The sequence below is a fragment of the Diceros bicornis genome, chromosome 4 (assembly GCF_020826845.1).
Source record: "Diceros bicornis minor isolate mBicDic1 chromosome 4, mDicBic1.mat.cur, whole genome shotgun sequence".
NCBI classification, from domain to species: domain Eukaryota; kingdom Metazoa; phylum Chordata; class Mammalia; order Perissodactyla; family Rhinocerotidae; genus Diceros; species Diceros bicornis.
Genome location: NC_080743.1, coordinates 95,990,679 through 96,016,223, shown reverse-complemented (window position 1 = coordinate 96,016,223; position 25,545 = coordinate 95,990,679). Strand labels below are relative to the sequence as shown.

Below are 25,545 nucleotides of genomic sequence, written 5' to 3'. Positions count from 1 at the left end.
AGTCAGACAGAGAAAGACAAATACTGTATCCTCTCACTTATATGTGGAATAAAAAAAAAAAAGCCTCATAGAAAAAGAGATCAGATTTGTGGTTACCAGAGGCAGGGGGTAGGGGGTGGGAGAATTGCAGGAAGGTAGTCAAAAGGTACAAACTTCCAGGTTTAAGATAAATAAGTACTGGGATGTAACATGCAACATGATGACGATAGTTAACACTACTGTATAGTATATTTAAAAGTTGTTAAGAGAGTCAATCCTAAAAATTCTCATCACAAGAGAATTTTCTTCTTTTGTATTATCTATAGGACATGATGGATGTTAACTAAACTGGTGGCAATCATTTTACAATGTATGTAAGTCAAGTCATTATGCTGTACACCTTAAACTTATACAGTGCTATATGTCAACTATATCTCAAAAAAACTTAGAGAAAAAATAAAAGTAAAAAAAAGAAAGAGCAAGAAAGGAAGCCCAGGTAGTCATACGGGGTGAGAAACTCTTGATAATGAAAGATCGCTTTAGGAGGAATAGTTAGAGACAGGATGGAAATTCTGTTTGGGCTGAATTAAGGAAACTCTTGAATGCAGACTAAGAGATCTGAACTCTATCCTTAAGATTATAGAGAGCTACTGAAAATTTTGGGGTAAAGGAGTGATGTGATAAAACACTGACTCTTTTCTCAGGCACTTAGGCCCTTCCCCAGAAGTCTGTTAGAAGCAGGCTGCCCTTGAAATAATCAGTGGTACCACTGCAAGTTCTTCCCAAAATTTCCCCTGGAAAGTCTTTCACGATGACCCCACTCTAACCACTTCTTTATGAAGACGTCAGAGCCCTCCTTACTATAGACATGGTCCTTACTGTCCTGAGGTAACATAAATAAAGACAGAGAGGGTTATGTTGGCAGAGTACTAGAAGATTGTAATAACCTCCTGTGTATCTTATGCCATGGGAGATAAATCAAGAATTAATTTTTTCTTATGTATTAGATAAAAAACTGATACAAATTTTCTTTCTGCATTACAATGAGGTGTCTTATATACCCACTTTGGAGACCATGGTCTTTGAAAATGGGAAGATACTAAGGATTTTAATCAGGGAAGAGATGAGATGGACGGTGTGCTATGAAAACTATCATCTGGTGGTATGGGTTGAATGGATTAGCATTGGTCAAATTAGCATTAGCTGAACTGGGGGAATCCTTGATGAGAGAGGGATAAAAAAAGGAAGCAATTAACTAAATAATGGCAGCAGCAGCACTAGAAATGTTCATTTTAGTCAAATATGGGAAAGAAAAGGAAATGTGAATCAAAAACAGTGGTTTTAAATGAGACTAACGTCACTGATTTATATGAAACGTTAATGTACAATACTACATTTGAAACTCATAACTCAGTGGGAATAAACAGAACGAATATCCAACATTTTATTGAAGAGGAAACTATTAGAGAGATCTCAGTCGTTTGACGAAGGGCATGCTCACAGTTACTAATGGCAAGAGTCAGGTGTAGGACTCAGTTCTGTCCGACTTTTGTATTCCGGTGGCCTTTCCACCACACCTCACTGCCTGCCGCTTTCTTGGATGCTTATCTTTGCTCAATGCTGCTGGTTCTGAGACGTGCTTAGTGATTAAGAAACAACAGAAAGTCACAACACTATGGTGTGAAGATGCCCGCAAGAAATGTTCAGGCCTGTATGGTTTCTAGCACTTTCCCTGGGAGTTTTATAGATGTACCAGCCCCTCAGTCAGCCCGGGTAAAATAAGAATACAGCCTGAGCCTAAGTTGCACTTCAAATACATCAGAGTCACTTCCTTACAAGAAATAAACAAAGGTCACAGATTGATCATCTTGTGCAGTAAGTGAAATCCAAGGGTTTATGCTCAGAGGTCTGTTATGGACTTAACGGATAGGAAGGGTGGCATTTTCCTTGAATCTTGGGTGTGGGTTTTTAAAAAACTGAACTCACTCTTTAAAAAATTCTTTCTTAATAATACAATTTAAAACTAAAGTACAAACTCTGTTAGATTATCTTGAAAGAATGACAATTTTTAGAAGTGTCCATAGAACACGTAATTTAGATTGGTAAAATGAAGTTTTGAAGAAATTTAATTGTTGGCAATTTTAACAGGAAAAATATTGAATTCGGAAGCTTTTATCAGGCACTGAGCCAGTTTCACATCTGACTGAAGTCGTGTAGCTCCTTGATTTACAGTTTCGCTTCTCATGGTGCCATCCATAGTCCAGCAGCACTGGCATCATCTGAAGCTTGTTAGAAATGCACGCTCCTCCCCACCCCAGCACCTAGAAATGTGCTTGGCAGATAGTAGGTGCTCAATAAATATTAGGTGAATTAATGAATTAACATACTCTCAGAGTTCAGTGCTTTTTCACAGACTAGTCCTGCCCATTAGCACTCAGCTCTCTGTCATTCCAACCCCACTCCTCTATCAATCTGAAGAAAATCCAGTTACATTTGAGTCTGAGGTCAAGTGTTATCTCTTCTGAGAAGTCTTCCGTCACTGGCCCAAAGGAATTTCTCCTCTATGTTAGCATCGTCTCAACACTGACTGACATTATTGCTAGTCTCCTGTCACATGTTAATTGTCTGCTTGCATATTCACGTAAGGAAACTAATAATTTCCCCTAATAAAATAAAATCCCTGGCCTTTAGGATTGGCAATGGAGGAAGACTCTAATTACGAAGGGGTGGAGAGAAGTGTTCACTCATGCTCACATTCCTTTTACGAGACGTAGGTTACTCATCTTCAGCCTATGGTCCCCCATAGTCTGCCTCCACTTAGCAGAGGCCATCTCCCCTCAGGACTGTCTCAGCTCTTGAAGTTCGGAGTCAAAAGAAGAGAGGCAAGATTTCCTAGCTGTGTGATCAATCTTCCAACTTCTGCTTCTGTCTGAAAATCTACCAAATTACCACCTGACAATTGATAGTGGGCAATATCCACTCATCTTCTCCTTCCACTTTCTCCCTTACACACCCCATTACAGGCATATGGTCTTACTCTATAGCTCAAAGGGACTACCTATCAGAAACCTGCACAGTATGTGTAACATTCACACAAGAGGTTCACTAGTTGTGTTACTATTTCCATGCTAGATTGGAAGCTCCCTAAGAGCACAGAATGTATCATTTTACCTATATACCCCATTTTCAGGCTTATTGCCTGACATATGATAGGAAGGGAGGCATTTTCCTTGAATCTTGGGTGTAGGTTTTTAAAAGACTGAACTTGGAAGTTAACTAATTTATTGAATGATTTTTTTTCAATTGTGACTTATTCCACAAAATTATAAGGTTAAGGATACTGCTACAGCATTGGGATAAATAGGCTGAAAGTATAATCATCATCCAAATCAGTACACTTTTGAGAGTGCTAGACTGTTAAAGCAGACAGGACGCTGGGACTGTCTCAAGCAAACCGGGATGTATGGTCATTCTAGGTATAAAGCTAGGCAGTATTGCCCCACAAACCAAAACTCCAACTGGGATGAATTGTGAGGGGTACAGCAAGGTCACTTTGGCTGCCATCAGCTGCTTCTCCTTTGCCTCTCGCCTTAGTCACATACCCTTGTCCCTCGATTGTCTCCTCTGCCATGAGTCACCAGCAATCCCACCTCCAGGCACTGGTTTAAAAATTCAACTGTTGTGCAAATTCCAGGCAACCTCTTGACTCTGTGACCGTGTGGTCTTTTTCCTTGGGCTCTACCATTTTATCTTTCCCAGAACTCTTTCTGCTTCTCTAAATTAATATAATTCCATATCTGTCTCTCTATCGTTCTTCATTTCTCTCCTCCCCTTCTCAGCCCCCTGGCTGCTTGTTTGCTTGTTTTCCTATATCTCTCTTCTTCTTCTGAGGCTTGAGTCCAAAACTACCAGTCATCTATTGCTCTGTTTCCTGTTAGTTACTCTCTGACCCTTCATAAATTAAATCTGACAAAGTCCCTTGATTAACAAAGGAAATGTACAAGTCACAGTAAAAGGGACACACAGAAGGTGACCAAACTTGGGGATTTGTCTGTTGCTCACAGCACGTCTATAAAGACCCAGGAGAAACGGGTGTAACTGCACGTGTGTTCAGTTACTATACAACACCAGAGAAAACTTTTCTTACAAGTATTACATTTCCTTAACAGAAATTATTAAGAATGGAAATTGTCTTCTCTACACAAAGTAAATACTTGGTGAATTCTTGTTGGAAGGAGAATGTGTTTGGGCTTTACAGTAGGGCAGAATCCTGTTTGATTTGCAAGTATTAGAGAAAACTCAACATGAAGGGACTGGCAGCTAGGAGGTGGCACCCAGGAGGGGCTCAATTCTTCCTATTACTAAAATACTCCTGAGAGAGAGAAAACTTCGTGTGCATATTTGTGTATGACCAAATAGTGGGCTTATCCAGAATGTCTCTTTAGACCAATTATGGGTAAAATAATTGACATTTAGGCTCTGACATTTGGCTTTGTCATTTATTTTTAAACAAAGAGATAAAATTTCTATATGTTAATAACAGATAATAGCAAACTAAAATTACTAGAGACATAAACATCTCTAATGATTTTGACTCTAACTGAGGTTATTTCTCTTTATGCCGAATTACAGGATTATAGGAGACAGGGAAGAAGAGCTTCTGAAGTATTTGGGGAGAGTTTACAGAATAAGATCTTTTTCCCATTCTCGGAAAATAAAAATCTGTCACAAAGTTAAGAGAGTGGTGGTTTTTGTTTTTTTTTTTTTTCTTCTTGTGAGGAAGATCAGCCCTGAGCTTAACATCCACGCCAATCCTCCTCTTTTTGCTGAGGAAGACCGGCCCTGAGCCAATCCTCCTCCTTTTTTCCCCCAAAGCCCCAGTAGATAGTTGTATGTCATAGCTGCACATCCTTCTAGTTGCTGTATGTGGGATGCCACCTCAGCACGGCCGGACAAGCGCTGCAACGGTGCACACCCGGAACCGAACCTAGGCTGCCAGTAGCAGAGCACGTGCACTTAATCGCTAAGCCACGGGGCTGGCCCCTAGAGAGTGGTGGTTTAATGTTTAAAATACAGGCTTGAACACATTTCCCATCAGAGGAACTAAAATTCAGAGCACTAAAAGCATCCGTGCCACCTTCCAAGAAAATGTTTCTCTGAGGTATTTTCCTCAGAAGACAGAATCTTTTTGGTTCTTATTGTAAAAATCCTGGAGAAGATGGAAAACAGCAAAGCAAACAGGAAACAGAGTTCAGTTTGTGGGAAGCTCAGGGAAGAAAAGCAAATCACTGAAAATGTGGCTCCCTCTGAAGATTTTTAAACACAGAGGGTGGAAACGCAATGATAATAAAAAAGCTGGCATAGAGACTGGTTAATGAGAATGTGGTGTGCCAGTGACCGACTAGGGGTGTTTTGAGTTTCTAGGTTTTATTCTAACATTTCACATAAATTCTCCCCTAAAAAATACCCCCCCACCGTGAACACTCTTTTTCATGCTCTTTAAAAAAAGTTCAGAATGAAGTTTATAGAAATTTACCAGAAGTTATTTAGCCTAGAAGAGCAGAGATCTAGACGAATTTTGAGTTCCAGGACATGTTAGACACACATCAATTTGGACAAGACTTGACCTTTCCTACCTCAGATTTCCATTAACAGAATGAAGATGACGTTTTTTTCTGTTTCTCTCTTTGACTAAATAAATTTCTCAGAGTGGGTGTGTTTGTTGTCAGCACACTCTGAGGTATATACTGACTTCTCCTCTATAGCCTCAGATCTGAGTGATGAGCAGGCTAGTTGAATGATCGATGTCCATCATATTAGGACCAAGAGTCGAACCTCACGGGTGGGAACTTGTTGGAGATTGCAGAGTAGGCTGAGAAAACGGCTGGAGTGACACTTGTCCTATTGCTAACTGGGTATGTGAGGAGGTTTATAGAATTGTGCTGCTGTTGCTGCTGTGCAGCCAGGACAGCAAAGAACTTCTAAGACTCCTGGATAGGGCAACAGGCACAGGTTTCACTTGCCATCTGACCTCAGTGCTCACCTTGATAACCTTCCCTGCAGTGTCCAGTGTGCAGTGGGAGGTCACATGGGAATACTTGCCTCTGTGGCTCTAACTCCCAGTTCAAACATTTCCTTTGAGTTCAGCTGCTGCACAATAAGATAACTAAGACCTTTTTCCATCTCACCTTGCTGGTTGCCCCCAACAGAGAGACTGTAAATCGCCTTGAGGAAAAAAGAAGAAAAGAATCGTCTCCTACAGCCTCCTCTTCTTGTATTTGGTGGGTGTCACATGGTTTTCCTGATGTTCATCAGTTTATTGCCCATTTTTCTACATCTTATCCATCGGAAAGTTGAGGGAGTTTGTAGGACCAAGCCACAGTGCCACTAAGAAGAGCTGAGGAGACAAATGGAGCTGAAAACAGCCCTGTTCCACGTGCCCCATCATGTTCTCTAACACGGGGCTGGAGGACAGAGCGTCTTTGTCTTTGCACAAAGGCACCACACAGTCCAGCAGCAGCACGGCTGAGGCATTTGGGGTTCCATGAGGTTGAGTACGTCTGACTCGAGTGCAAAAGCTTAAGATCCATACTGCCAAAGGGAAGCCTTCACATCTACTTTTCCGCCACATCAGTATTCGCCACGGAAGAGCCACAGCTTCTCTTCATTACATCTTTGAAGATCATAGCTTTATTGGCCACTTATCCCGTTCTGCGAGGCGCAAAATGCCCCACCTTCTTTAGCTATAGTTAGGTTACCCAGCTGTTTGTTATTATTGTAATTTATCCATGGTTTATCTCAAATAGAGTATCAATCCTTCTCCAGAAAAAGCACTCCCCTTTGACAACTTCCTCTATAGATGATGAACTTACTTTTAAGGGTTATCTGACTTCACTTTTAATTCCTCAAGAAGACAGAAATTGGAATTCTGAGAGAATATCTAGTGGTGATAAACGTGCTGTGGCTTCCCCACACCGTCCCTGTTGGCTAGAAGCCACATCCCTGGGCTGCTATAAAGGATTCTTTTACAGCACACAGCACCTTTTCTGCTGGGCTGCCCAAGTTATGGTGGTGATTTTGAATGTGCAATTTACTGAAAGAAAAGCCTGAATGCCAGCAAGCACACTGCCACCATAACACAGTATGACGAGTTCAGGAAATTCTGGCTGAAGTGGAGGTAAAGACTCAAGTTCATGGCGTCACAGTTTCCTTGTTACTCCTCTTTTTCAAACAGCTCTGTATTAAGCACCTCAATAAAACACTATAAGGGTACTGAAAAGTGAAGACATATTTTCTCCTCTCAGAAAGTTTATTCTCCAGCTGAGCAGCAGACCCCATCTCCCCTGAGGACACTACAGGATGTGTCATTGGCAACTGCATTTGACACAGGGAAGTTGTGTCAGCTCCTGGTCAGCCTAGAGACATTTCCCGCCTCCTTGAGTTTCTGAACGAAGGGCAGAAAGCCATCTGTGGGGCCGTGGAACTGGAACTAAGGGTACGTGTGCTTCTGAGAAATGGGAAGTTTAAAGGAAGGTCACAGCATATACGTGAATGAGTTTTTAGAAACAACTTTACAAGAGGCATCCTTCTTCATCCTTAACCATCTGCAACGCCAAAGCATCCAAAAAGCGGGAGAGCTTAGAAACTGTGAGGTGGAGGTGGGGGGAGGGTGTGTGGAAGGAGAGAACGGGGTTGGCACTAAGCAGCGAAAGGTCTGGAATTTACTTGTTTCTCCAAATTCTGAACTAGGATTTGTAAACTGTAAAGGCACAAACACAATTTTTTAACAAAAGCGAATAAGGCTTACTATTTGATTGAGAAAACAGGATGACTAAATATTATGAGAATTCTTGGAAATAATTCTTTTATACATAGGAACCATGTGGAAGGAACCACGATTAAGTGCTTAATATTAACTATTTTCTTTAAAAGAACTGTTAGGAGATACTATTATAAACCCTGTGTTACAGATGGGGAAACTGAATTTTAACCCAAAGTATTGGACTCCAAAGCTCATTGTATTAACATATACTTGCCTCTTTAAATGACTAAGTCAAACTATTTACATGAGAAAGCATACTATGCATCCTTCTCCTAGATTTGTAGCCATATTTGTATCTCAAGTCTCTTTTACTGACAGCTATCTTGGGTAGGTGTGTCCCCATCGGGCTGTTACTCCCAGAATTATATTCAATGCCCAGAATTATTTAGTTCCCAGAACTGGGCTTCTGCTTTGACTTCTGTTTTGGCTGCACCCCCTCCCTAAGGGCTGAAATTGTGCCCTGAGCCCTGTGTCTCTTCTACTCCTGGACAGGCCTCCTGGATGACACCTCATTGTGAGTCTAATTCATCTTGGACAACTGAGAGGTATGTATTTGTCTCCAAACCATTAATACTGACTATTGTCATGGGACTTGATCCAAAGCTTTGTGTCTCCTCAATTAGCCAACCCAGGTGTCAGGGCCTGTTCTATTTTATCTGGTAGGTGTGTCTGGAATTGTAGCTGTGGTGTTTGCAGTAATGGTACCCTAGGTACAAGCATCTGACTGCTATATGTCTTCTCTGTAGCTACACCTGTGCATTTACCCGATGAGACACAAATTTGATTATAAATGACTTTTTTCATATTATAATTTTATATATATGTATATATGAGATATATACGATTATATACACATTAGGGATTTATGTGTAATATATATAATTTTTAACAATGTGTGTAAATAAATTTCTTTAACTATGACTTTCACTTCAGATAATAAAAGGGTGCTAAGAGATATCTGTGATGAAAACAGGCATTGGTAAGGTTAAGACTACTGGGGTAAAAAGAGTGAAGCCTTTAAAGAGACTTCAGTTCAGATTCTGGTTCAAAGTGAGGAATATGATTGGGATCAAATTACTTCCTCGAGTCTCAATTTCTTTATCTATAAAATGGAGATAGTAATTATAACCTAATTCAGGGCTGTTAAATGTTAGTATATAAAAAAAAAAAAGGTTTAACATTTAACTAAAAACAAAAAAATTTAACAATTAACTAAATATATTAAATGTTAGTATATGTAAAGCTCTTCTGCCCTGCATATAGTAAATGCTGAGAACTGTTAGCTATTATGATCATTATTAAAATGGGGAGGATATATACCTCATAGGTTGTAAATATTAAGCAAGATGCCATACAAAGTGCCTAGTTAACAGATGTCCAGTAAACAGCACATTTCAGTGACCGCAAGTTGTACCATTATTTTAGGGACCTCTAAGAAAGAAAAAACTACCCACTATACTATAGTTAGAGATAGGAAGGCAGATCCCAATTTCAGATGTTAAATGTGACAATTTTTGCACTAGAATCAAAAATACTTTTTCTCCCCTTCTTTTTCCTACTATTTAACCAGTGAGAAGTCTATACTCCCCAGAACCTGGAATTCTTCTTTCCTATTCTTTTCCTCCTACCAAGACCCTTGGGTCTCCTACTTACTTGGCTATAAGGGTTCACCATAAGCACTCTAAGTTTTCTGTACCACTTTTACGCTATCAGGATTCCCCTTTATTTCTCCATCTCAATGTGACTTCAACTGCTCAGCATTCTGATTCTTATTATGTGAGATAAATGAATATAAAAATAAAACAAAACAAAAACTTCTTCCTAGTTACCTAAGGCCTTCAATCTGATATTTAAGTTCAGTACCATTTAGTGATGCATATGTATGCCCTCAGAATTAACGGCATGGTGATCACACCAGGCACTTCTGTGAACAGAAAATAACAAAGACTGGGAAGAACTTCAAACTTGAGATAAGGAATGGCAGTTTTTCCTGGGAGCAAATTTATGTAATGTCAAGGGTGGCGGAAAGCATAAACAGAATGAAGGTGGAAAACAAAACTTTCTCACAAAATGATTTCCTAGGGAATCTCATCAAATGCTCAGGGACACTATTTTCTCAGTCCCATCTGGCAAGTACAAGTTGATAATACAGCTGGTTTATTATTTGGAAGAAAACTAAACAAACGTCATAATTTCAGGAAAAAATAATAGCAAAGTAGAAATGGAACATTTAAAGCAAGTTTTTGGTGATTATGTTTATTTCATTTAGGACACTCAGTAGACATTAACCGAGGGACTTAAAAGTCATTTCAATTAGGAACCTCTTTAGTCCTTCATCAATTATTTCGAGTGTCCTAGTCTCAAATACATTCCTTTCTTCTACAAACTGCTGAAAGAGATGAATACCTCCACCCACACCAAAATAATGTGCTTTGCTGGCCAAAAGCACCCGCCCATTTTTATCTAACAGTCTACGCAATGTTTGGTGCAAAGTACCATAATAATCCGGATTGTAAATGGTTTCTGAGGTGAGAATGAGATCATATTTCTCAAAGAGTTTTTCACTGGTTACTATAAGCTTACAAAACTCAGACCACTCCCCAGAAAAGAACCGGCATTTAGACAGTTCTTGTGCTACTTCTGATTTCCTGCATCTTTTCACATCTGGTTCGTTTACATCATTTTCTTCATCTTCCAAAGTGGAGTTAGCCACGACATTAGGTAAGGTTACTTCGTCAATCACCATACTGTTATAATCTTGAAAATGAATTTCTTTGGCCCCTCCCTTGAATGCAATTATACCCAGCAACCCTGATCCACAGCCAAGATCCAATACTTTTTTCCCAGCAAACTTCACTTTGGCTTTTGTGAAATAAGCCAGGAGGTCAAAGGTACATTCCCAGATTTTTAAGCCTCCTTCATAAACACCTGTAATCAGATCAGAGTGAGAAGAAAAGCTTTTTGAAACTATGTTTTCTCCAGGGAAGTTCTCTTTCAACAAGATGGTTTTCACTACCGATATGTTAACATGCTGGAGACCTGGTAACATTTCTATGACTTTATTTTCTAACACTTTCTTTAAATCTTTAGGCATAGCATGCTCTTTGGCAACTCTCAAGCAAGGCTGTTTTTCATGTGGCTCCAATTTACTTGAACTGTTAGCTGAACTGAGGGAGGTGTCTGTGTCTTGAAAGGGAGCTGCATTTCCCACTGACTTAGGTTCCCACAAATGATCCTGAGACAAGTTAAACTGTTCTATAGAACATTTTTTGTCTCTATGTTTACCTTTTTGACTTCCTGAGATCAAAGACTCATTTGAGGAATCCAGGGCCAAAGCTCCATCTCTAAGGGGTGTTAATTCATTTTCCAGTTGGTCTTCTATAGCGAAATTAAATTGAAAAGTCATCCTCTCATTCAGTGCACACAATCCTTAAATGCAGAGGAAGATTCTTCAGCTTCTGGATAGAATTGATGACACACACATAAAACTGTCTCAATTATTCAGTTAGTTTTGTTGGGGGTCAATTTCTCTTTAGCTGCTTATACACAGTTACAAATATTTTAGAGATGTTTCCAAAAGACTTTTTAGAGGTCTGCTCTTCTTTCAATTTAGCTCTGAAGAAAAAAAGAAAATTGTTATTAAAAAGCAAAATGACACATTTCACTAAAATGTAATATTAAAAAGCTCTCCCCCTCATACAGCTGTCTTTTCTATAAAAGCTGGGAAGGGAGAGGGAGATAAAGAGATTTGGAAACACACTCTTCAGGGTTCAAAAGCTTGAGAAGAGAATAAACTGTAAAAACAAACAAAAGAACTACAGCAGCAACGACAACAACCAGAAAAAACAAAGTCCAAAATTCTCAGGCAGGAAATGACAAGCCTAGCTACTTAGTGCCTTTCACTTGTCATGACCCTGCCCAAACATATTTAGCTCTTAACCTGCCAGAATCTCTTCACTTCAGTCTATCGCTGTTTCAAGTAACAGGACTTCAAGATTTTATTTTGGTAAATTAGCATCCCTTTCAGAATATGCACAGGTATGCTGCGGTGTGTGTAAATTCATCCAAATGACCTCACTACAAACATTTAGTGGAGACCAGCAGCCCTAAGGTATGGGAGTGGGGTAATTTTGGAGTAATTAGTAAAGATTAGTTTGGTGGTAGGGCAAACACAAAATAACGGCACTGAACTGTCTGGAGAGGCCCGTAGAAAGTGGAAGCAACTTTTACTGAGACTCTTCCATCCACTATGCTAGACACTCAATATACACCGTCTGCTTCAGTTTGCACAACAATCCCGGCAGGTGGGGTCTTCATTCCCATCACACAGGAAGTACAAAGTAGGGTCACGCAGTTAAGTGGGTAGCAACCTGCCTGTTTCTACCCGACCGCGCCGCGGGGCTTGCAGTCACTACCGGCTGCAAGTTCCAGGTCAAACCCGACCCCAGAGAGGACCCCATGGGACGCAGGATAGCAACTCTGGGGACTTCCGGCCTTCACCTCCCCAAAGCGCCTTAATGCAACGTTTACACGACCCAGAACTTAGAATGCTCGCAGCCCAGCGTGTTCCCAACTCACCACGCTGAGAAACCCCGACTTACACCAGATCCTCCGGAGGTAAAGCGCGCACCAATGAGTCGAGTCCTCCGCGGGCCAGATGAGCCCGGCTTGCTTCCCAGCCTTTTGGGGCCCCGGGCTCACCAAGGAACGCAGCCCGCTCCTCTCTATGGTCTTGGTGCCGGCGGAGAGCTCGCAAGGCCTGCCGGGACGGCGGTAGTTTCCGGTCTCGGCTGTGGCGGGACTGGTGGGAGCTGTGCTGCTTGACGAAAGCATGTCTCAGGGGCGTGCTGTTCCCCTGGAGGAATTAAGGAGCTGGCCGGAGGACCTGTGCCGCCAGGAACTGCCATCTGTCCTGCCCCGGCTCCTTATATCCTTCATTGTCACTTCCACTCGAGAGGGGTGTGGGACGCGTCTCGAACCTTTCTCCTCGGGCTCGTCACGCCCGCCGCCGGGCCGTGTTGTGTTTCTGCGGCCTGAACCCCACCCCCCCTTTCTTTGCTGATGAGCGAGATGAATAAGCGCGGGAATGCAGGGCGGGAGAGCACCGTGGGTGCCGAGCCGAAGGCGGGCCTGGCTTTGGAAGGGCTCGCAGAAGTGTTCTGCTCCATGATTTTGGCAGTGGACGTGGCGTTTTCTTCCGTTTCTCTGTGCCTTCTGAATTTTTCTGTACTCTTTACGTGCAGTTAGGTGTAATTGGGTTAGCGGGGGAGGCAAGGACTCAGACCTGAGCTGTATGTAAGGCGAGCTCTGACTCTCAATAGCTGGATGAGGTAAAGAGAGAGATGCTCTGAGCTCTTATCTCTAAAATGGGTGGTGAAGATGAATACCTTCCTCAGATTTGTGAGAATTAAAGGACGTAGTTCTACCTTGGTGCCAAGTCTGTAAAAGATGTTCAGTAAATAAAAATGTTCTTCCTCATCCCCTCTCGGACCTCTTTTCCTTGATTGCTGGTGAGAAGTTGTTGCTCCTGTTTGTAATTGGTTCTTGTCTGCTGAGTTTGAATGACGTAATGCTTCCGTTGTACAGGTGCAGACCATTTTTTTAGTAGTCGCATGCCTTTGTGATTGTCAAGTGTGCTCGGAGTCAGCCCTTCGTGTCAAAAAGTAATTTTTTTTTCACTTTTTTGAGCTCATCTTTAACATAAAACTACACTCAAAAGAAAAAAGGACCTTCACTTGAGAGAGTCTCAACACTGCACAAATAATTTTTTATAGCTAAAGGCAAATAGAAGTATTACCATCACATAGAAGTCATTCACCTGGCATTGGCGAAATCCCGCTTAGGTCCCAAGGCCCTTTCGTAGTCGTTGTCCGGATACGGAATTGCTGTCCTCAGGGATTTTGACCTGGGAAACAAATAGCCATCCTCCTACTCAAAAACGTTTGCTAGGTACATAATTTGTACCAGATAGGGTGTTAGGCTTTGGGGAAACAAAGATAAGGAACATAGTTCCTCTTTATCCTCTCAAGGGGGGATTTCTGTAATTGAAAGTCAACATTCCTACTTGGTTTTGCATCTCAAACTTAATATTCAAAAGAACCCAAACCTGCCCCACTTTTCTCCATCTAAATAAATGGTTTCACAAGCCAAAACCTTGAATCCTCTCTCTCGCACACATCCAATAAGTAAGTTCTGTTGTTTCTGACCTCAAACTATATCTTGAATCCATCCCCTTATCTCCATCCCCATTGCTAGCACTCTATTCCAAACCCCCAGCACCTCTCACCTGGACTATTGTTAATAGTTTCCTTGCTTCTACTCATCTCCTCTTATAAACCACTCTCCAAAAAAAAGTTTAGAGTGAAAAATACAGTATCGTGTCATTTCCTTTTTAAACCACTGCCCCATGGCTTATCATATTAGGAATAATCTCCAAATTTACCTTCAGGCTTCCTCAGGATCTAAGCCTTGTCTTTCTCTCCTACCTAGCCCACTACACTATCCACAGATACATGAAGCTCACCTCCCTCAAGGGCTTCATGCTTGCTGATCCGTCAGCCTGGTTCTCCCAGCCTTCTGTACATCTCGTTGTCCAGGTCTCAGCTCAAATGTCACGTCATCAGCTCTGAGCCCTCAATCTTAGGTAGTTTCCCCCAAACCCAGTCTGCAACAGTTTTATCACATTGCCCCGTTCAGTTTTTTAAAGAGTAGTATCATTAACACAAATTATCTTGTTTACTTAGTTTATTTTTTATTTTTTTGTGAGGAAGATCAGCCTTGAGCTAACATCTGTGCTAATCCTCCTCTTTTTGCTGAGGAAGACTGGCTCTGAGCTAAGGTCTATTGCCAATCCTCCTTTTTTTTTTTCCCCCAAAGCCCCCGTAGATAGTTGGATGTCGTAGTTGCACATCCTTCTAGTTGCTGTATGTGGGACGCGGCCTCAGCATGGCCGGAGAAGCGATGTGTAGGTGCACGCCCAGTATCCGAACCCGGGCTGCCAGTAGCAGAGCACGTGCACTTAACCGCTAAGCCACGGGGCTGGCCCTACTTTATTTTTTGCTTTTCCTCACTACACTGTAAAGTTCATAAAGGCAGGAATTTTAACTGGATTATCTCCAGCACCTGGAGTAGTGCCTGGCACATAGTAATCATTCAGTGAAGGGCTAAAAATATTGTCATGTTTTAAAAATGCCTGAGAGTCTCATCAGACAATTTTTTCAGCTTTTGTCTGCATTTTATCTTCAACACTATTTTCGACACATGAAAGAAAAGTTTCCAATAAATCCACAGTCCTATCACCCAAACATAATTATTTTCATGTCTTGCATTTTACATACTACTTTTCAGTCTTTACCTGCATGTCTACGTAATCGTTGTTAGTGCCCTCCAGTTGATTCCAACTCCTAGCAAGCCCGTGTACAGCACAGCAGAACCCTACCTGGTCTTTTTGCACCATCCTCTCACCTTCTGGCACCCTACCATACAATGCTCCACTGCTATACGTAGAGTCTTCATGGCCAATTTTTTTGGAATTGGGTGGCTAGGTCCTTCTTCCTAGTCTGTCTTAGTCTGGAAGCTCTGCTGAAACCTGTCCACCATGGGTGACCCTGCTCATATTTGAAATAACGGTGACATAGCTTTCAATTACAGCAATAAGCAGCTGCCACAGTGTGACAACTGACAGACGAGTGGTGTGGTTCTGATTTCAATCTCTTATTGATCATTGTTTAAACTTCAAAAAGGGTCCTTTTTAAATTTATTGTCAGTAGTGAATATCCTATTGCTGTGATACTAGTATCTTCCTTAATTCTTTTACTCTGTGTATCGGCAATCTGACAATTGGATGGAGCATATTCGTAAGTAAAATTATCTTAATCATATGATTTACTTTGATATCATTAAGGTCAGAGTCCCACATATCTCAATACAGTTTCGTATTCCCTTCAAATTTTTATTCTAATTATTGTTGTATTACAGCCTTTGTAACTTCTAGCTACTTAAAATGACGAAATTCCTTCAAATTATGGGTAAAGTTTTAAATTCTATTTTGGATAGTTACCAAAAGTGTTCTGTTTGATAATGTAATAAGCACTTGTAAATTTTAAGCGTTAGTTTTTAAACTGGTTAGACCTGTATAAAACAAAATTTACAATAAACTTCACCCTCTAACATGTTTAGTGTCAATTACAAAATACGTTCTAGGTTATGAAAAGCTGTCTGTTTAGGTGATGACAAATTTGTCATTTGGAAAAAGTTGAGTTTCTCATCTTTATTAATCTTACTTGACTTGATTTACTTATTTAGCTAGGAGAAGTAGAAGAGTTAAGACTAGACTGCACAGTTTACTCATATTTTGAGTAACTTATTCTATTTACATTTCACTTGCTTGTGGAATATTATAATTTTGCATCTGCGTTGCCTGTTGGGGTCTAATTTTTTTAAGTAACAATTATTTTTTATCCTGAGTATAAGAGTTATACATATTCATTGTAGAAAATTTGAAACATGCAGAAAAGCAAAAATAATAAAACATCTGTTTATCTGAAATGGTTAAGAATTTGGTATAGAAAATTCTCATCTCGATTCTGTATATTCCTGCTAGCCTATCTGTTTTTTCTTTGTATATACATGTTTATATATATTAAAATTGCTATTATACTCTGTTGGAAGCTTTTTAGTTTAACCTTAACGTATTGTGACTGTTTTTTCATGGTTTTAAGTAATCTCTAATAAATATTTTACTGATAGCAGATCCTATTCAGTAGATTTACCCATATCCATTAACTGGTTCTCAATCTTCAATTGCTGGACGTATAGGTTGTTTCTTTTTCTTTTCTTTTCTTTTCTTTTTTTTTGCTATTATTTCAGATACTTGATAGTTTCCCTATACAGAACATGGCATTTTGAAACTGTTCAAAGCTTTAGATTGGTAGTTTTTACGTATTCTGACATTTGAGAAAGGGCAGTGATCTTTGTTGGGTGACATGACTTAATTTTCCTACAAAATATGTTACTATTTTGCTTTATAGAAATTCTGAAAATTATTGTAGAAATGTTTTTACCTCATATGAACCACCTGACATTGGAACAGACTTTCTTTTCACAAGTGCTGCCAAAGGTATAGTACTATTATTATCTTAATCAATCTACATGTTATAAAGGCTGTTAAAATCTAGCCTCAGTTTTAGATCATTTGTTCTTAATCGTGGGTCTTTTTTTCTAATGTATCAAACATTTGAAATACAAAAAAAGTAGTAAATACAAAAAAAGTAGTAGTAAAAAAAATAGATGTCATGAGAATATGATGGTGTTAGTGCGATCACTAGGTGAGTAAAAACTTATATTTTCAGGTAATATGGATCCTTTACTAATTGAATTTACATTATTTGTAGCTAATTTTTTTTGTGTGTGTGAGGAGATCAGCCCTATGCTAACATCTGCCAATCCTCCTCTTTTTTTGCTGAGGAAGACTGGCCCTGGGCTAACATCCGTGCCCATCTTCCTCCACTTTGTACGGGACGCCGCCACAGCATGGCTTGCCAAGCAGTGTGTGGGTGCGTGCCCGGGATCTGAACCCGCAAACCACGAGTTGCCACAGCCAGCGTGCGCACTTAACCTCCTACGACACCGGGCCGGCCCAGTAGCTAATTTTAAATACTCTTTTATTTTAAAGCTATTCAGTGAAAATTTGGGATGAGTGATGAAGTTAGCTAAGTCCCTTTGTTGTATCTTCTCTGTAGAGTTTATTAATTGTTAAAATTTTTGTTGTCTGGAGAAATGGAGCCAAAATTTATTAAAGAAGTCTGAGAATGAAAAAGGCTGGAATAGTGGTAAAATCAAATAACTAAGAGAAAACATTAGATTCACTGGCTACATTATTACCTTTTAGATGTTTATGGTGTACTTTTTCTCTGAAAATCACAGTCAACTTTTTTTTTAATTGAGGAAACTGAAGGTACTTTCATGCTGAAAGGAAACTTTTTTTTATGATAACATATTTCTTATTGAATGGATTTCTAAGTTTAGCTTTGAAGCAGATAATCATCAGAATTCCTTTTACTCATATTCACTTGATTGTTCTCTGTCTGAAAAGTTTCTTAGAATTTGTTCTTGACCACTAGAAAAAGGTACAGCTATTATATAGATGAAAACAGGAATGTTGAGTGTTAACAAGCCTGTGGGAAACAAGAGCCTCTTGAATCACATTGTGTTGTTGACTGTGTTGTTATTTGTGCCATGTTTAAGTCCTTTAAATTGTTTAGAAAGATCTGAGTATTGAGATCTTACGATGGCGAGCTCTTCACAGACACAAAAGCGTAGTTCTGAGGTCACATACTGACGTACCTCTACCCCAGGAATGGTATGTTGAGTCGGTCAAAAAGGGGAACTGGTTAGAATACAAGTGAACAGGTAATTCAGCACAAATTCGTTAGCACTACCAGAAAATACCCTTGTAAGTGCCCATAAGAATATTGATGGTTAAGACTGTGATCTTTTATTGTGTAAAGAGTAGCACTTACCTTTGTTACATCACCAAAAAATGAACTTTGAGTGATTTTTTAATGGATGTTATTAAATAGATTCAAGCCACAGAAATGGAAAACAAATCAATTTCTGTCTGAGGCTTTATTTTTTTTTAAGAAATTGTATTGTAGAAATAATTTATATTTATATATATATTTTACTTTATTAGCTGCAATTGTTAAGCTAGACAATATCCCATGGCTGTTACTACTGCAAAATCAAATCATCTGATTTTTTTCTTTAATGATATGTTTCCTTTTCTAGTGATTTCTATTACTCTTATTTATAACCTGCTTTGTTTTCACAGACTGTCAAGTTATTTGATGACATGATGTATGAGTTAACCAGTCAAGCCAGAGGACTATCAAGCCAAAATTTAGAAATCCAGACCACTCTAAGAAATATTTTACAAGTATGTCAAATATGTTAGGAATGAGGCCGGGGGGCGGGGAGATAAGCTTAAAGAGTGTGAGAATTTTTATACTGATATTAATTATCTATATATTCTTTATGTAATGGCTCAGTGCTGGAATTAAATGTGTGGAATTAAAGATATGAATGCAAAAGTATAAATTCTGAATTTTTTATACAATTTCATGCTGAGTAAACATCTAAACTCATACAAGAAGACAAGTAATCAAGATAGCATGCCCTACCTGTAATTTCAAAGTGTTTGTGTAGAAGGCCTGCCATGTGTTTTGGTGCGTGGGTTAGGATTCCAACTTCTTTTTTTTTTTTTTAACCAAGTATCTAGCCAGTTGTTCCAATATTTGTAGTTCTGATAGACTGAAGTTCTTTGAAAGGAGGAACAGAGTATCCATTTTGTTCACTGCTGTATCCCTAGTACCCAGCATACTATCTGACATCTTTTAAGTGCACAAAAAATATGTTCTGAATGCAACTTCTTTTCTTATTTCCAGACAATGGTGCAGCTCTTAGGAGCTCTTACAGGGTGTGTTCAGCACGTCTGTGCCACACAGGAATCCATCGTTCTAGAAAATATTCATAGTCTCCCCTCCTCAGTCATACATGTAATCAAAAGTACATTTGTACATTGTAAGGTGAGTAATGGGTCTAAGTACACTTTAAGTGACCTAGAATCCATGGGCAAAGGGACTGAGTAAACTAGTGTTTGTACATAAGATTTTACATTTTAGCGATATTATTGGAATAGATTTTTCCATAGAATAAAGAGCATGTATGTAAATATTTTTTTGAGATAAGTGGTTATAAGGAAGTCATAAAAAGTGAGCTTTTGCAATTTTGTTGTTTTTATCCTGTTTTCTCTCTGTAAAGAAAGTGATACGGATTTGTGTTGTGTCACAGAGATCCTGAAATAATTCTGTCGTGGCATTGGTGGATCAGATGAATTCCTTAATGATTAGGTGCCAATAAAGGGACACTAACCCTTAGTTAGTCTATCTCTGTGTTGCTGAGGCAGCTTTAAATCACAAAAGCTGGCCTAGGGTTTGTGGGCCACAGAACGTTTTGATATTGCTACTTGTTGGGTGAATGAAAATTGCTAGTTAACTAATGCTTCTCTTTGGTGATAGAGTGCTAAAACGTCATGCACCTGATCTAATGTTCTCTTTTAGTTCTATATTTGCACCATCTTGGAAGTCAGAAATCGTATCTTATATATGCCTGCATCGTTTCAAGGACACTATATATAATAGATGTTCACTAAACATTTGTTTAATGAATGAACATGTGATTCAGTAAAAAGCATTAAATTTTTGAGCTCTGATAGAGTAAGATAAAGTAACTTTCTTTGGCTCTTGAGCTTTTTATGATTTGCTTTTTCTCTCATTTTTATTTATTTGTGATCAGAATAGTGAATCTGTCTATTCTGGGCGTTTACACCTAGTTTCAGACCTTCTCCAGGCTCTTTTCAAGGAAGCCTATTCTCTTCAAAAGCAACTAATGGAACTGCTGGATATGGTTTGCATGGACCCTCTAGTAGATGAGAATGATGATGTTTTGAATATGGTAATAGGTGAGTGAAGAAAACTTACTACTTAGTATATGATGTAGATTGACTATAAACTGTATATCAGTTAAATTATTAAATCCAACATTGTTTCTAATGATTCATAGTATCTTACTTATTGTGCATAAAAAAATTTAAATCCTACCTGATAAATTTTTAATTTTTTAATTTTAGAATTTGTAAAATTGATATTTGATGCCTTAACATAGATTTGTATATTCATTTAATGTTCACAGTAGGTAATTTCTCTACAATGATTAACAAAGAAAATTATGCAACTTTATACCCTCTAAAGTAGTCCAGATTCTGAGGCAGTAGTTTTCAGAGTTTTTAAACCATAATTCATAGTAAGAAATGAATTTTGCTTTCCTTCCCAGAACACGTATAATTACATTTGTATGTGTATGTTTGTGAATGTGTTTGTATACATCACATTTATTATACATGAGGTAATACCCATTTTACATGTAATGTACTCTATTTTATTTCATTTTTAAAGAATTGCTGATTGCTGCTTCATTAATTTCATCAGTCACCAGTGGATTATGACCCAGAGTTTGAACAGCAATACTCTAATGTGTAAGGGCAAAGATTGCATTCATAGCTTCAGTGTAAAGAGAGTAAGTTGGTTTTGTGCAGTGTATCAGATACCTTTTGCTCTGTAACAAACCACCCCGAAGTCTAAAACTACTAATTTTATTTATTCATAATTCTGTGAATGCAGTTTAGGCTGTGCTCAGCTGGGACAGCTTTCTCTGCTTCACATGGTGCAGCTGGCTCACTCATGTGTTTGTGGTCAGTGACCTCAGTCACGTCTGGCTGTTGGCAGAGGCAGAAATGCTGAGCCAGCCATGTGTAGCACATCAGCCAGTAGGCTGGCCCAGGCTCAGTCACCTGATGGTGGCCTCAGGGTTTCTAAGAGCAGGAAGAGAGAGCAAGCCCCAATATACAAGCACTTTTCAAGTCTCTTCTTGCTTTACGTTTATTATTTCCTGTTGACCAAAGTAAGTCATGTGGCTAAGCCCAGGGTCAGTATGGAAAGGAACGGCCCAAGAGTGTGGACACAGAAAGGGGAGTTATTGTGGCCACTTTACAAATAATCTACCACAGGCAGAGTAGAAGCCTTCCATGAGTACTGTGCAAATTCATTTTAATTCTTCTTGTTAGGTTTTCCTTCCTTAGCAGTTTATTTTGTCATTTTGAATTAGAATATCTATAGAATATTTCATTTATAGTAGGGCACAACTTTAATTTCACTGAACATTTTTAGTTTCATTTAGGTCATAGAGTAGAAGTAAACTTCAAAAGTTAATTTTCCATAATTTATAAAAATCTTAAATCAAAACTCTGACACTTATTTTCAATAATTATTTCGACACAGTTTTGGTCAAACTGCATTACCTATTTTAACAAATCACAGTTGTTCAATGGATACTTTTAAATATAGGAGAAACTCACACCATATGACATTTGAATGTCCTAAGAGTTCTATTATCTTTCTTTGTAGTTATTCATTCATTGTTGGAAATCTGCTCTGTTATTTCCAGTATGGACCATGCATTTCATGCCAATACTTGGAAATTTATAATTAAGTAAGAGTTTTTTGTTTTTCCTTTGTTTTTCCTTTTTGTAATTTATTTTCCATATCCAAAATCTTTATTCGTAAGTTTTCTTAGATTGCATTTAAAACATTGTATGGGTGTGAATAATGTTTACTGACACTGCTTCTGATAAGCCAGATATTGTACGTGTAGCTCCTAAACCAAATTGGGCTTCTTTACTCTGCTGCCTCTAAAATCAAAAAAAAGTTCTGCCTCATTAGCTAGCACTTCTGAAATAATGGGCCATGGGGCCTTAACCACTTGCCTACTGCTACTGTGGTTTAAGTGACTAACAAGTGTCCTATTTCCAGGCTTAGATAGGTTAATAATTATAATTAGAGCTGAATATAATCCCTTCATTATATGCTTTTGAGTTCTTCAAGTTTAATTCCATTTAAAAAGTAATTTTAACGAGCATTATGGAGAGTTACTAGGGAGAATGCCCACAGGGTTCATCAGATTCTTGGGAGTGGGAGGAGATATAGTTGAGAAGTAAAAATGCTTAAAAACCTCTACTTTATACACATGCATAAAACATTAAAGGTCAGTGTGGTACTTTCAGGTCTCAGGTGCTTTTCTTGCACCACCAGGTCGTTAAGTTGCCAACAAGTAATAGTGCCGGGTTAAAAGTGTCAACTCAGAGCCAAACCACATATGCTTGAATCCATTCTGAAATCACCCCCTCCGCCTGAGCCCTTGGGCAATTTGGTTAACTTCTCTGAACCTTAGTTTGCTCATCTGAAAATGGGAGAAATAACCATAGCACCTTCCTGGTGGGGTTATGTCAAGAATTAACTGAGTTTATCAATGTGAAATGCTTAGAACTCGGCATGGCCCATAGTGAGTGCTCAGTGAATTAGCCACATCAACATCATCATCACTGAATATCTTCCACTCTTGCCCTTTTCCATTTTCAGCATTCAGACTTATCTTTTAAAAGTGTAAATCAGACCACATCACTCTACTGCTTAAAATCCATCCCATGTTACTAACAGTAACAACCTAATCCTGTCTGGCCCCTGCCTTCTTCACCAGCCCATCTCTGCTGCTCTCTCCCTGCTCTTAGTTCCTCAAACATACCAAACTCTCCTGTCCTGGAGCCTTTTTTCAGCTTTTCCCTCTGCTCCTCTCCCCTACTCTACTCCTTGCTAACTCCTGCTTTTCCGTCAGTTCTCAACTCAAGTGTTACATCTTCATGGTAGCATTCTTTGATATCCTCATCCTAAGAATAAATTAGATTAGATTCCTTTATTGTAGCACCGTGGACTTTTCCAGCTTAGCATTTATCACAACCGTAATTAATTATTTATTCTTGCAATTATTTAACGTTCTCTCTTGTGCTAGACCAGAAGTTCCATGCAGACAGGGCAGAGACTGTGTCTTTTCATTCACTTCTCTATCCCCAGGACCTAGCAGAGTGCCTGGCACGTAGTAAGAGTTCCACTAGTATTTTGTAAGGAGAAGTAAAAAATTAGCAACTTACTTAAATTAGCAGGCTGGCTTCAGAGGTAAAGTCAGCACATCTTAATTATGCCATGTCTAGTACTATATATGATGCATTGTGATTTTTTACATGTTCCTTTAAGTCATATTTTTGTGGTTCTAAGTTACTTGATGTGTTACTTGTAGTGATTGTATTCTTTTCTTTTTCTTCATTTAGGCAGAGCCTTAAGCACCAGTCAGTTATAAAGAGTCAACTGAAACACAAAAATATAATTACTAGCTTGTGTGAAGACGTTCTTTTCTCCTTCCATTCTTGTTTACAGTTAGCTGAGCAGATGGCACATTCAGATGCACAGGTAAAACATGGTCTAACAACACTTGAGACAGTAGCTCTTTTTTCCTTTGGCAGTTACTAAAATCTCATTTGATTCTATGGATCACTTTACCTAAAAGGGTTTTAATTTGTTTTGTTTTTGTTTTTTCAATCTGTGGGATTATTTACAGCCCATAGTTACTTTTCACCCAGAACATTGCATTAGACTTCTGTCTTCTATCATTCCCTTAAGAGTCTGCTTGTCCCCCCCTTTTACATACTAACTGGTTGATCACGGCATTCTCCTCAGAATCCTTTCATTCTTTTCTACCCTAGGACAAAAATCTAATTCCTTAGTCCTGTATTTATTTAAGATTGTCTTGATATAGCCACAATCAATCTTACCTTCACCAATCCAGCAACCTGTGGTGATGTGATATACAACTCTGTTGTATGTGTATGTATGTATCAGTCTTCTAAAATTGGTATATACTTAACATTTATTTTAATTTCAGAAAGTTATCGTATTGAATTTATAAAACAGATTGTATCTAAAAATTTGTAATACACTTATTGGGAATTATAGTTCATTTTCCTATAACAATGTATACATAGTGCCTTTTGTTCTCAGACTAGCCCTTTAAATTTTATTTAACTCACAATAGCCCTAAATTATAGGATTAATAGTACTCAGGACCCAACAGTTAAATGTAATAATTTCAATGGGAAAATGAATTAAATATTTCTTCCTAGAATAACATTTACATGCCTTCCTGTTGTAGACCTGTAAGCTAATACAGGGAATTCCTTTGTACCTATGCTCTTCCCTGCCCAGCAGCTGTCGGGGTGGATGTGTAAGGATTCATCCCATTCCTAAACGCTGGTCACAACTCCTGGGGTAGGGATAATCTGGAAAGTCAGACCCTAGAGGAGGATGGAAGTTTGAAAAGGAGTTCTGACGTTGGTAAGAAGGAAGTGAGGAGTAGCTTTAGGAAGGGGCTAACCTTTTCCTTCATGCTTCTCTTCATTTTCTCTTTTCTGTCCTCCCGTTACATCCTTCTTTCTTATTCCCTTTTCTTTTCCATCCCCGCTTCCTTCGTGTACACTTTCTGATTCCCCTCATGTTGCTAACAGGAGGAGGCATTTGGTTGGGTATCCTGTGTCAATGGCAGGAGGATTGTTCCCCTCTTCACCTTTATCCTATACATCCATATCCTCAACCCCAAACTCTTCTTCCCAATTTCCTTCTTGCTTATCTTGACTCCATAGACTCCCAAGCTAGTGCTTGGACAATAAGTTTAGACAGAGATTCTTGGGCAGGAGCAAGATGGGGAAAGCCCAGGCAATAGTATAGTCTATAGTGGAAGAAAAAAGAGAAGTCCTTAAGGGTGCCTGACCAGGGTGGCTATTTGTACATAAAGTGTGTAAGTTCAGCTTATATAAACTGCTTGTATATGAAACTCAGAGAATTTAAATTGTGAACTTTCCTAACTGTCCAATCAAATTTTCAAGTTTTTCCTTGCTTGTGAAAATTTGAGACTGATAAATGTGACTAGCACGACTGACTGTCCTTTGCCTGAAATGGAGCCTTGAGATGGTCCGTATAGTTTCTCCATTCTTAACTCTAAATTCTGATCAGCAGTGCCCTCTGCTGTTCACTATTGTTATTTATTATGAATCAAGCTATTATATAAAGTCTTCGCAGTTTTTTCACCTTGTTTTCGAGAACATCAAAATAAAACCACTAGGTTTAATAGGTAATATGGTATTTATGGAAGCATATAGATATATCAGTTCCCTGATATAACCCAGTATTAGGTTCCTGGGGCTGTGGTAACAAATGATCACAAACTGGGTGGCTTAAAACAACAGA

At 39.0% G+C, this 25,545-nt stretch overlaps 2 protein-coding genes across 5 annotated transcripts in view; one reads left to right on the top strand and one right to left on the bottom strand.

Moving 5' to 3' along the window:
• Positions 1 to 9,039: 9,039 nt before the first annotated feature.
• METTL18 (methyltransferase 18, RPL3 N3(tau)-histidine) lies at positions 9,040 to 12,593 on the bottom strand. Of its 2 annotated transcripts, none has more exons than XM_058540106.1 (2): positions 12,380 to 12,593; positions 9,040 to 11,416 (listed from the first exon to the last, which is right to left on the bottom strand). In XM_058540106.1, exon 2 carries the CDS (start codon positions 11,205 to 11,207, stop codon positions 10,086 to 10,088), a length of 1,122 nt encoding a protein of 373 aa, XP_058396089.1. In that variant the 5' UTR covers positions 11,208 to 11,416; positions 12,380 to 12,593; the 3' UTR covers positions 9,040 to 10,085. The 2 variants fall into 2 exon arrangements, with proteins under 2 accessions (XP_058396089.1, XP_058396088.1); XM_058540105.1 differs by having other exon boundaries at positions 12,403 to 12,593.
• Positions 12,580 to 25,545, top strand: part of FIRRM (FIGNL1 interacting regulator of recombination and mitosis) — a 40,847-nt gene continuing 27,881 nt past the window's right edge. Inside the window, exons 1-7 of one of the 3 annotated variants that reach the window (XM_058540096.1) lie at positions 15,598 to 15,657; positions 16,831 to 16,919; positions 18,633 to 18,737; positions 19,246 to 19,386; positions 20,156 to 20,321; positions 21,823 to 21,907; positions 23,577 to 23,715. In XM_058540096.1, the coding sequence (XP_058396079.1) occupies positions 15,645 to 15,657; positions 16,831 to 16,919; positions 18,633 to 18,737; positions 19,246 to 19,386; positions 20,156 to 20,321; positions 21,823 to 21,907; positions 23,577 to 23,715 (738 nt within the window). In that variant the 5' untranslated portion in view covers positions 15,598 to 15,644. Of the gene's footprint in view, positions 12,729 to 15,597; positions 15,658 to 16,830; positions 16,920 to 18,632; positions 18,738 to 19,245; positions 19,387 to 20,155; positions 20,322 to 20,880; positions 20,936 to 21,822; positions 21,908 to 23,576; positions 23,716 to 25,545 lie in introns of those variants that run through there. The other 2 variants (XM_058540098.1, XM_058540097.1) reach the window with 2 other exon arrangements.

Coding starts and splice junctions, on each gene's coding strand:
- METTL18 (XM_058540106.1), bottom strand. CDS start 11,207: ATGACTTTTCAATTTAATTTCGCTATAGAAGACCAACTGGAAAATGAA.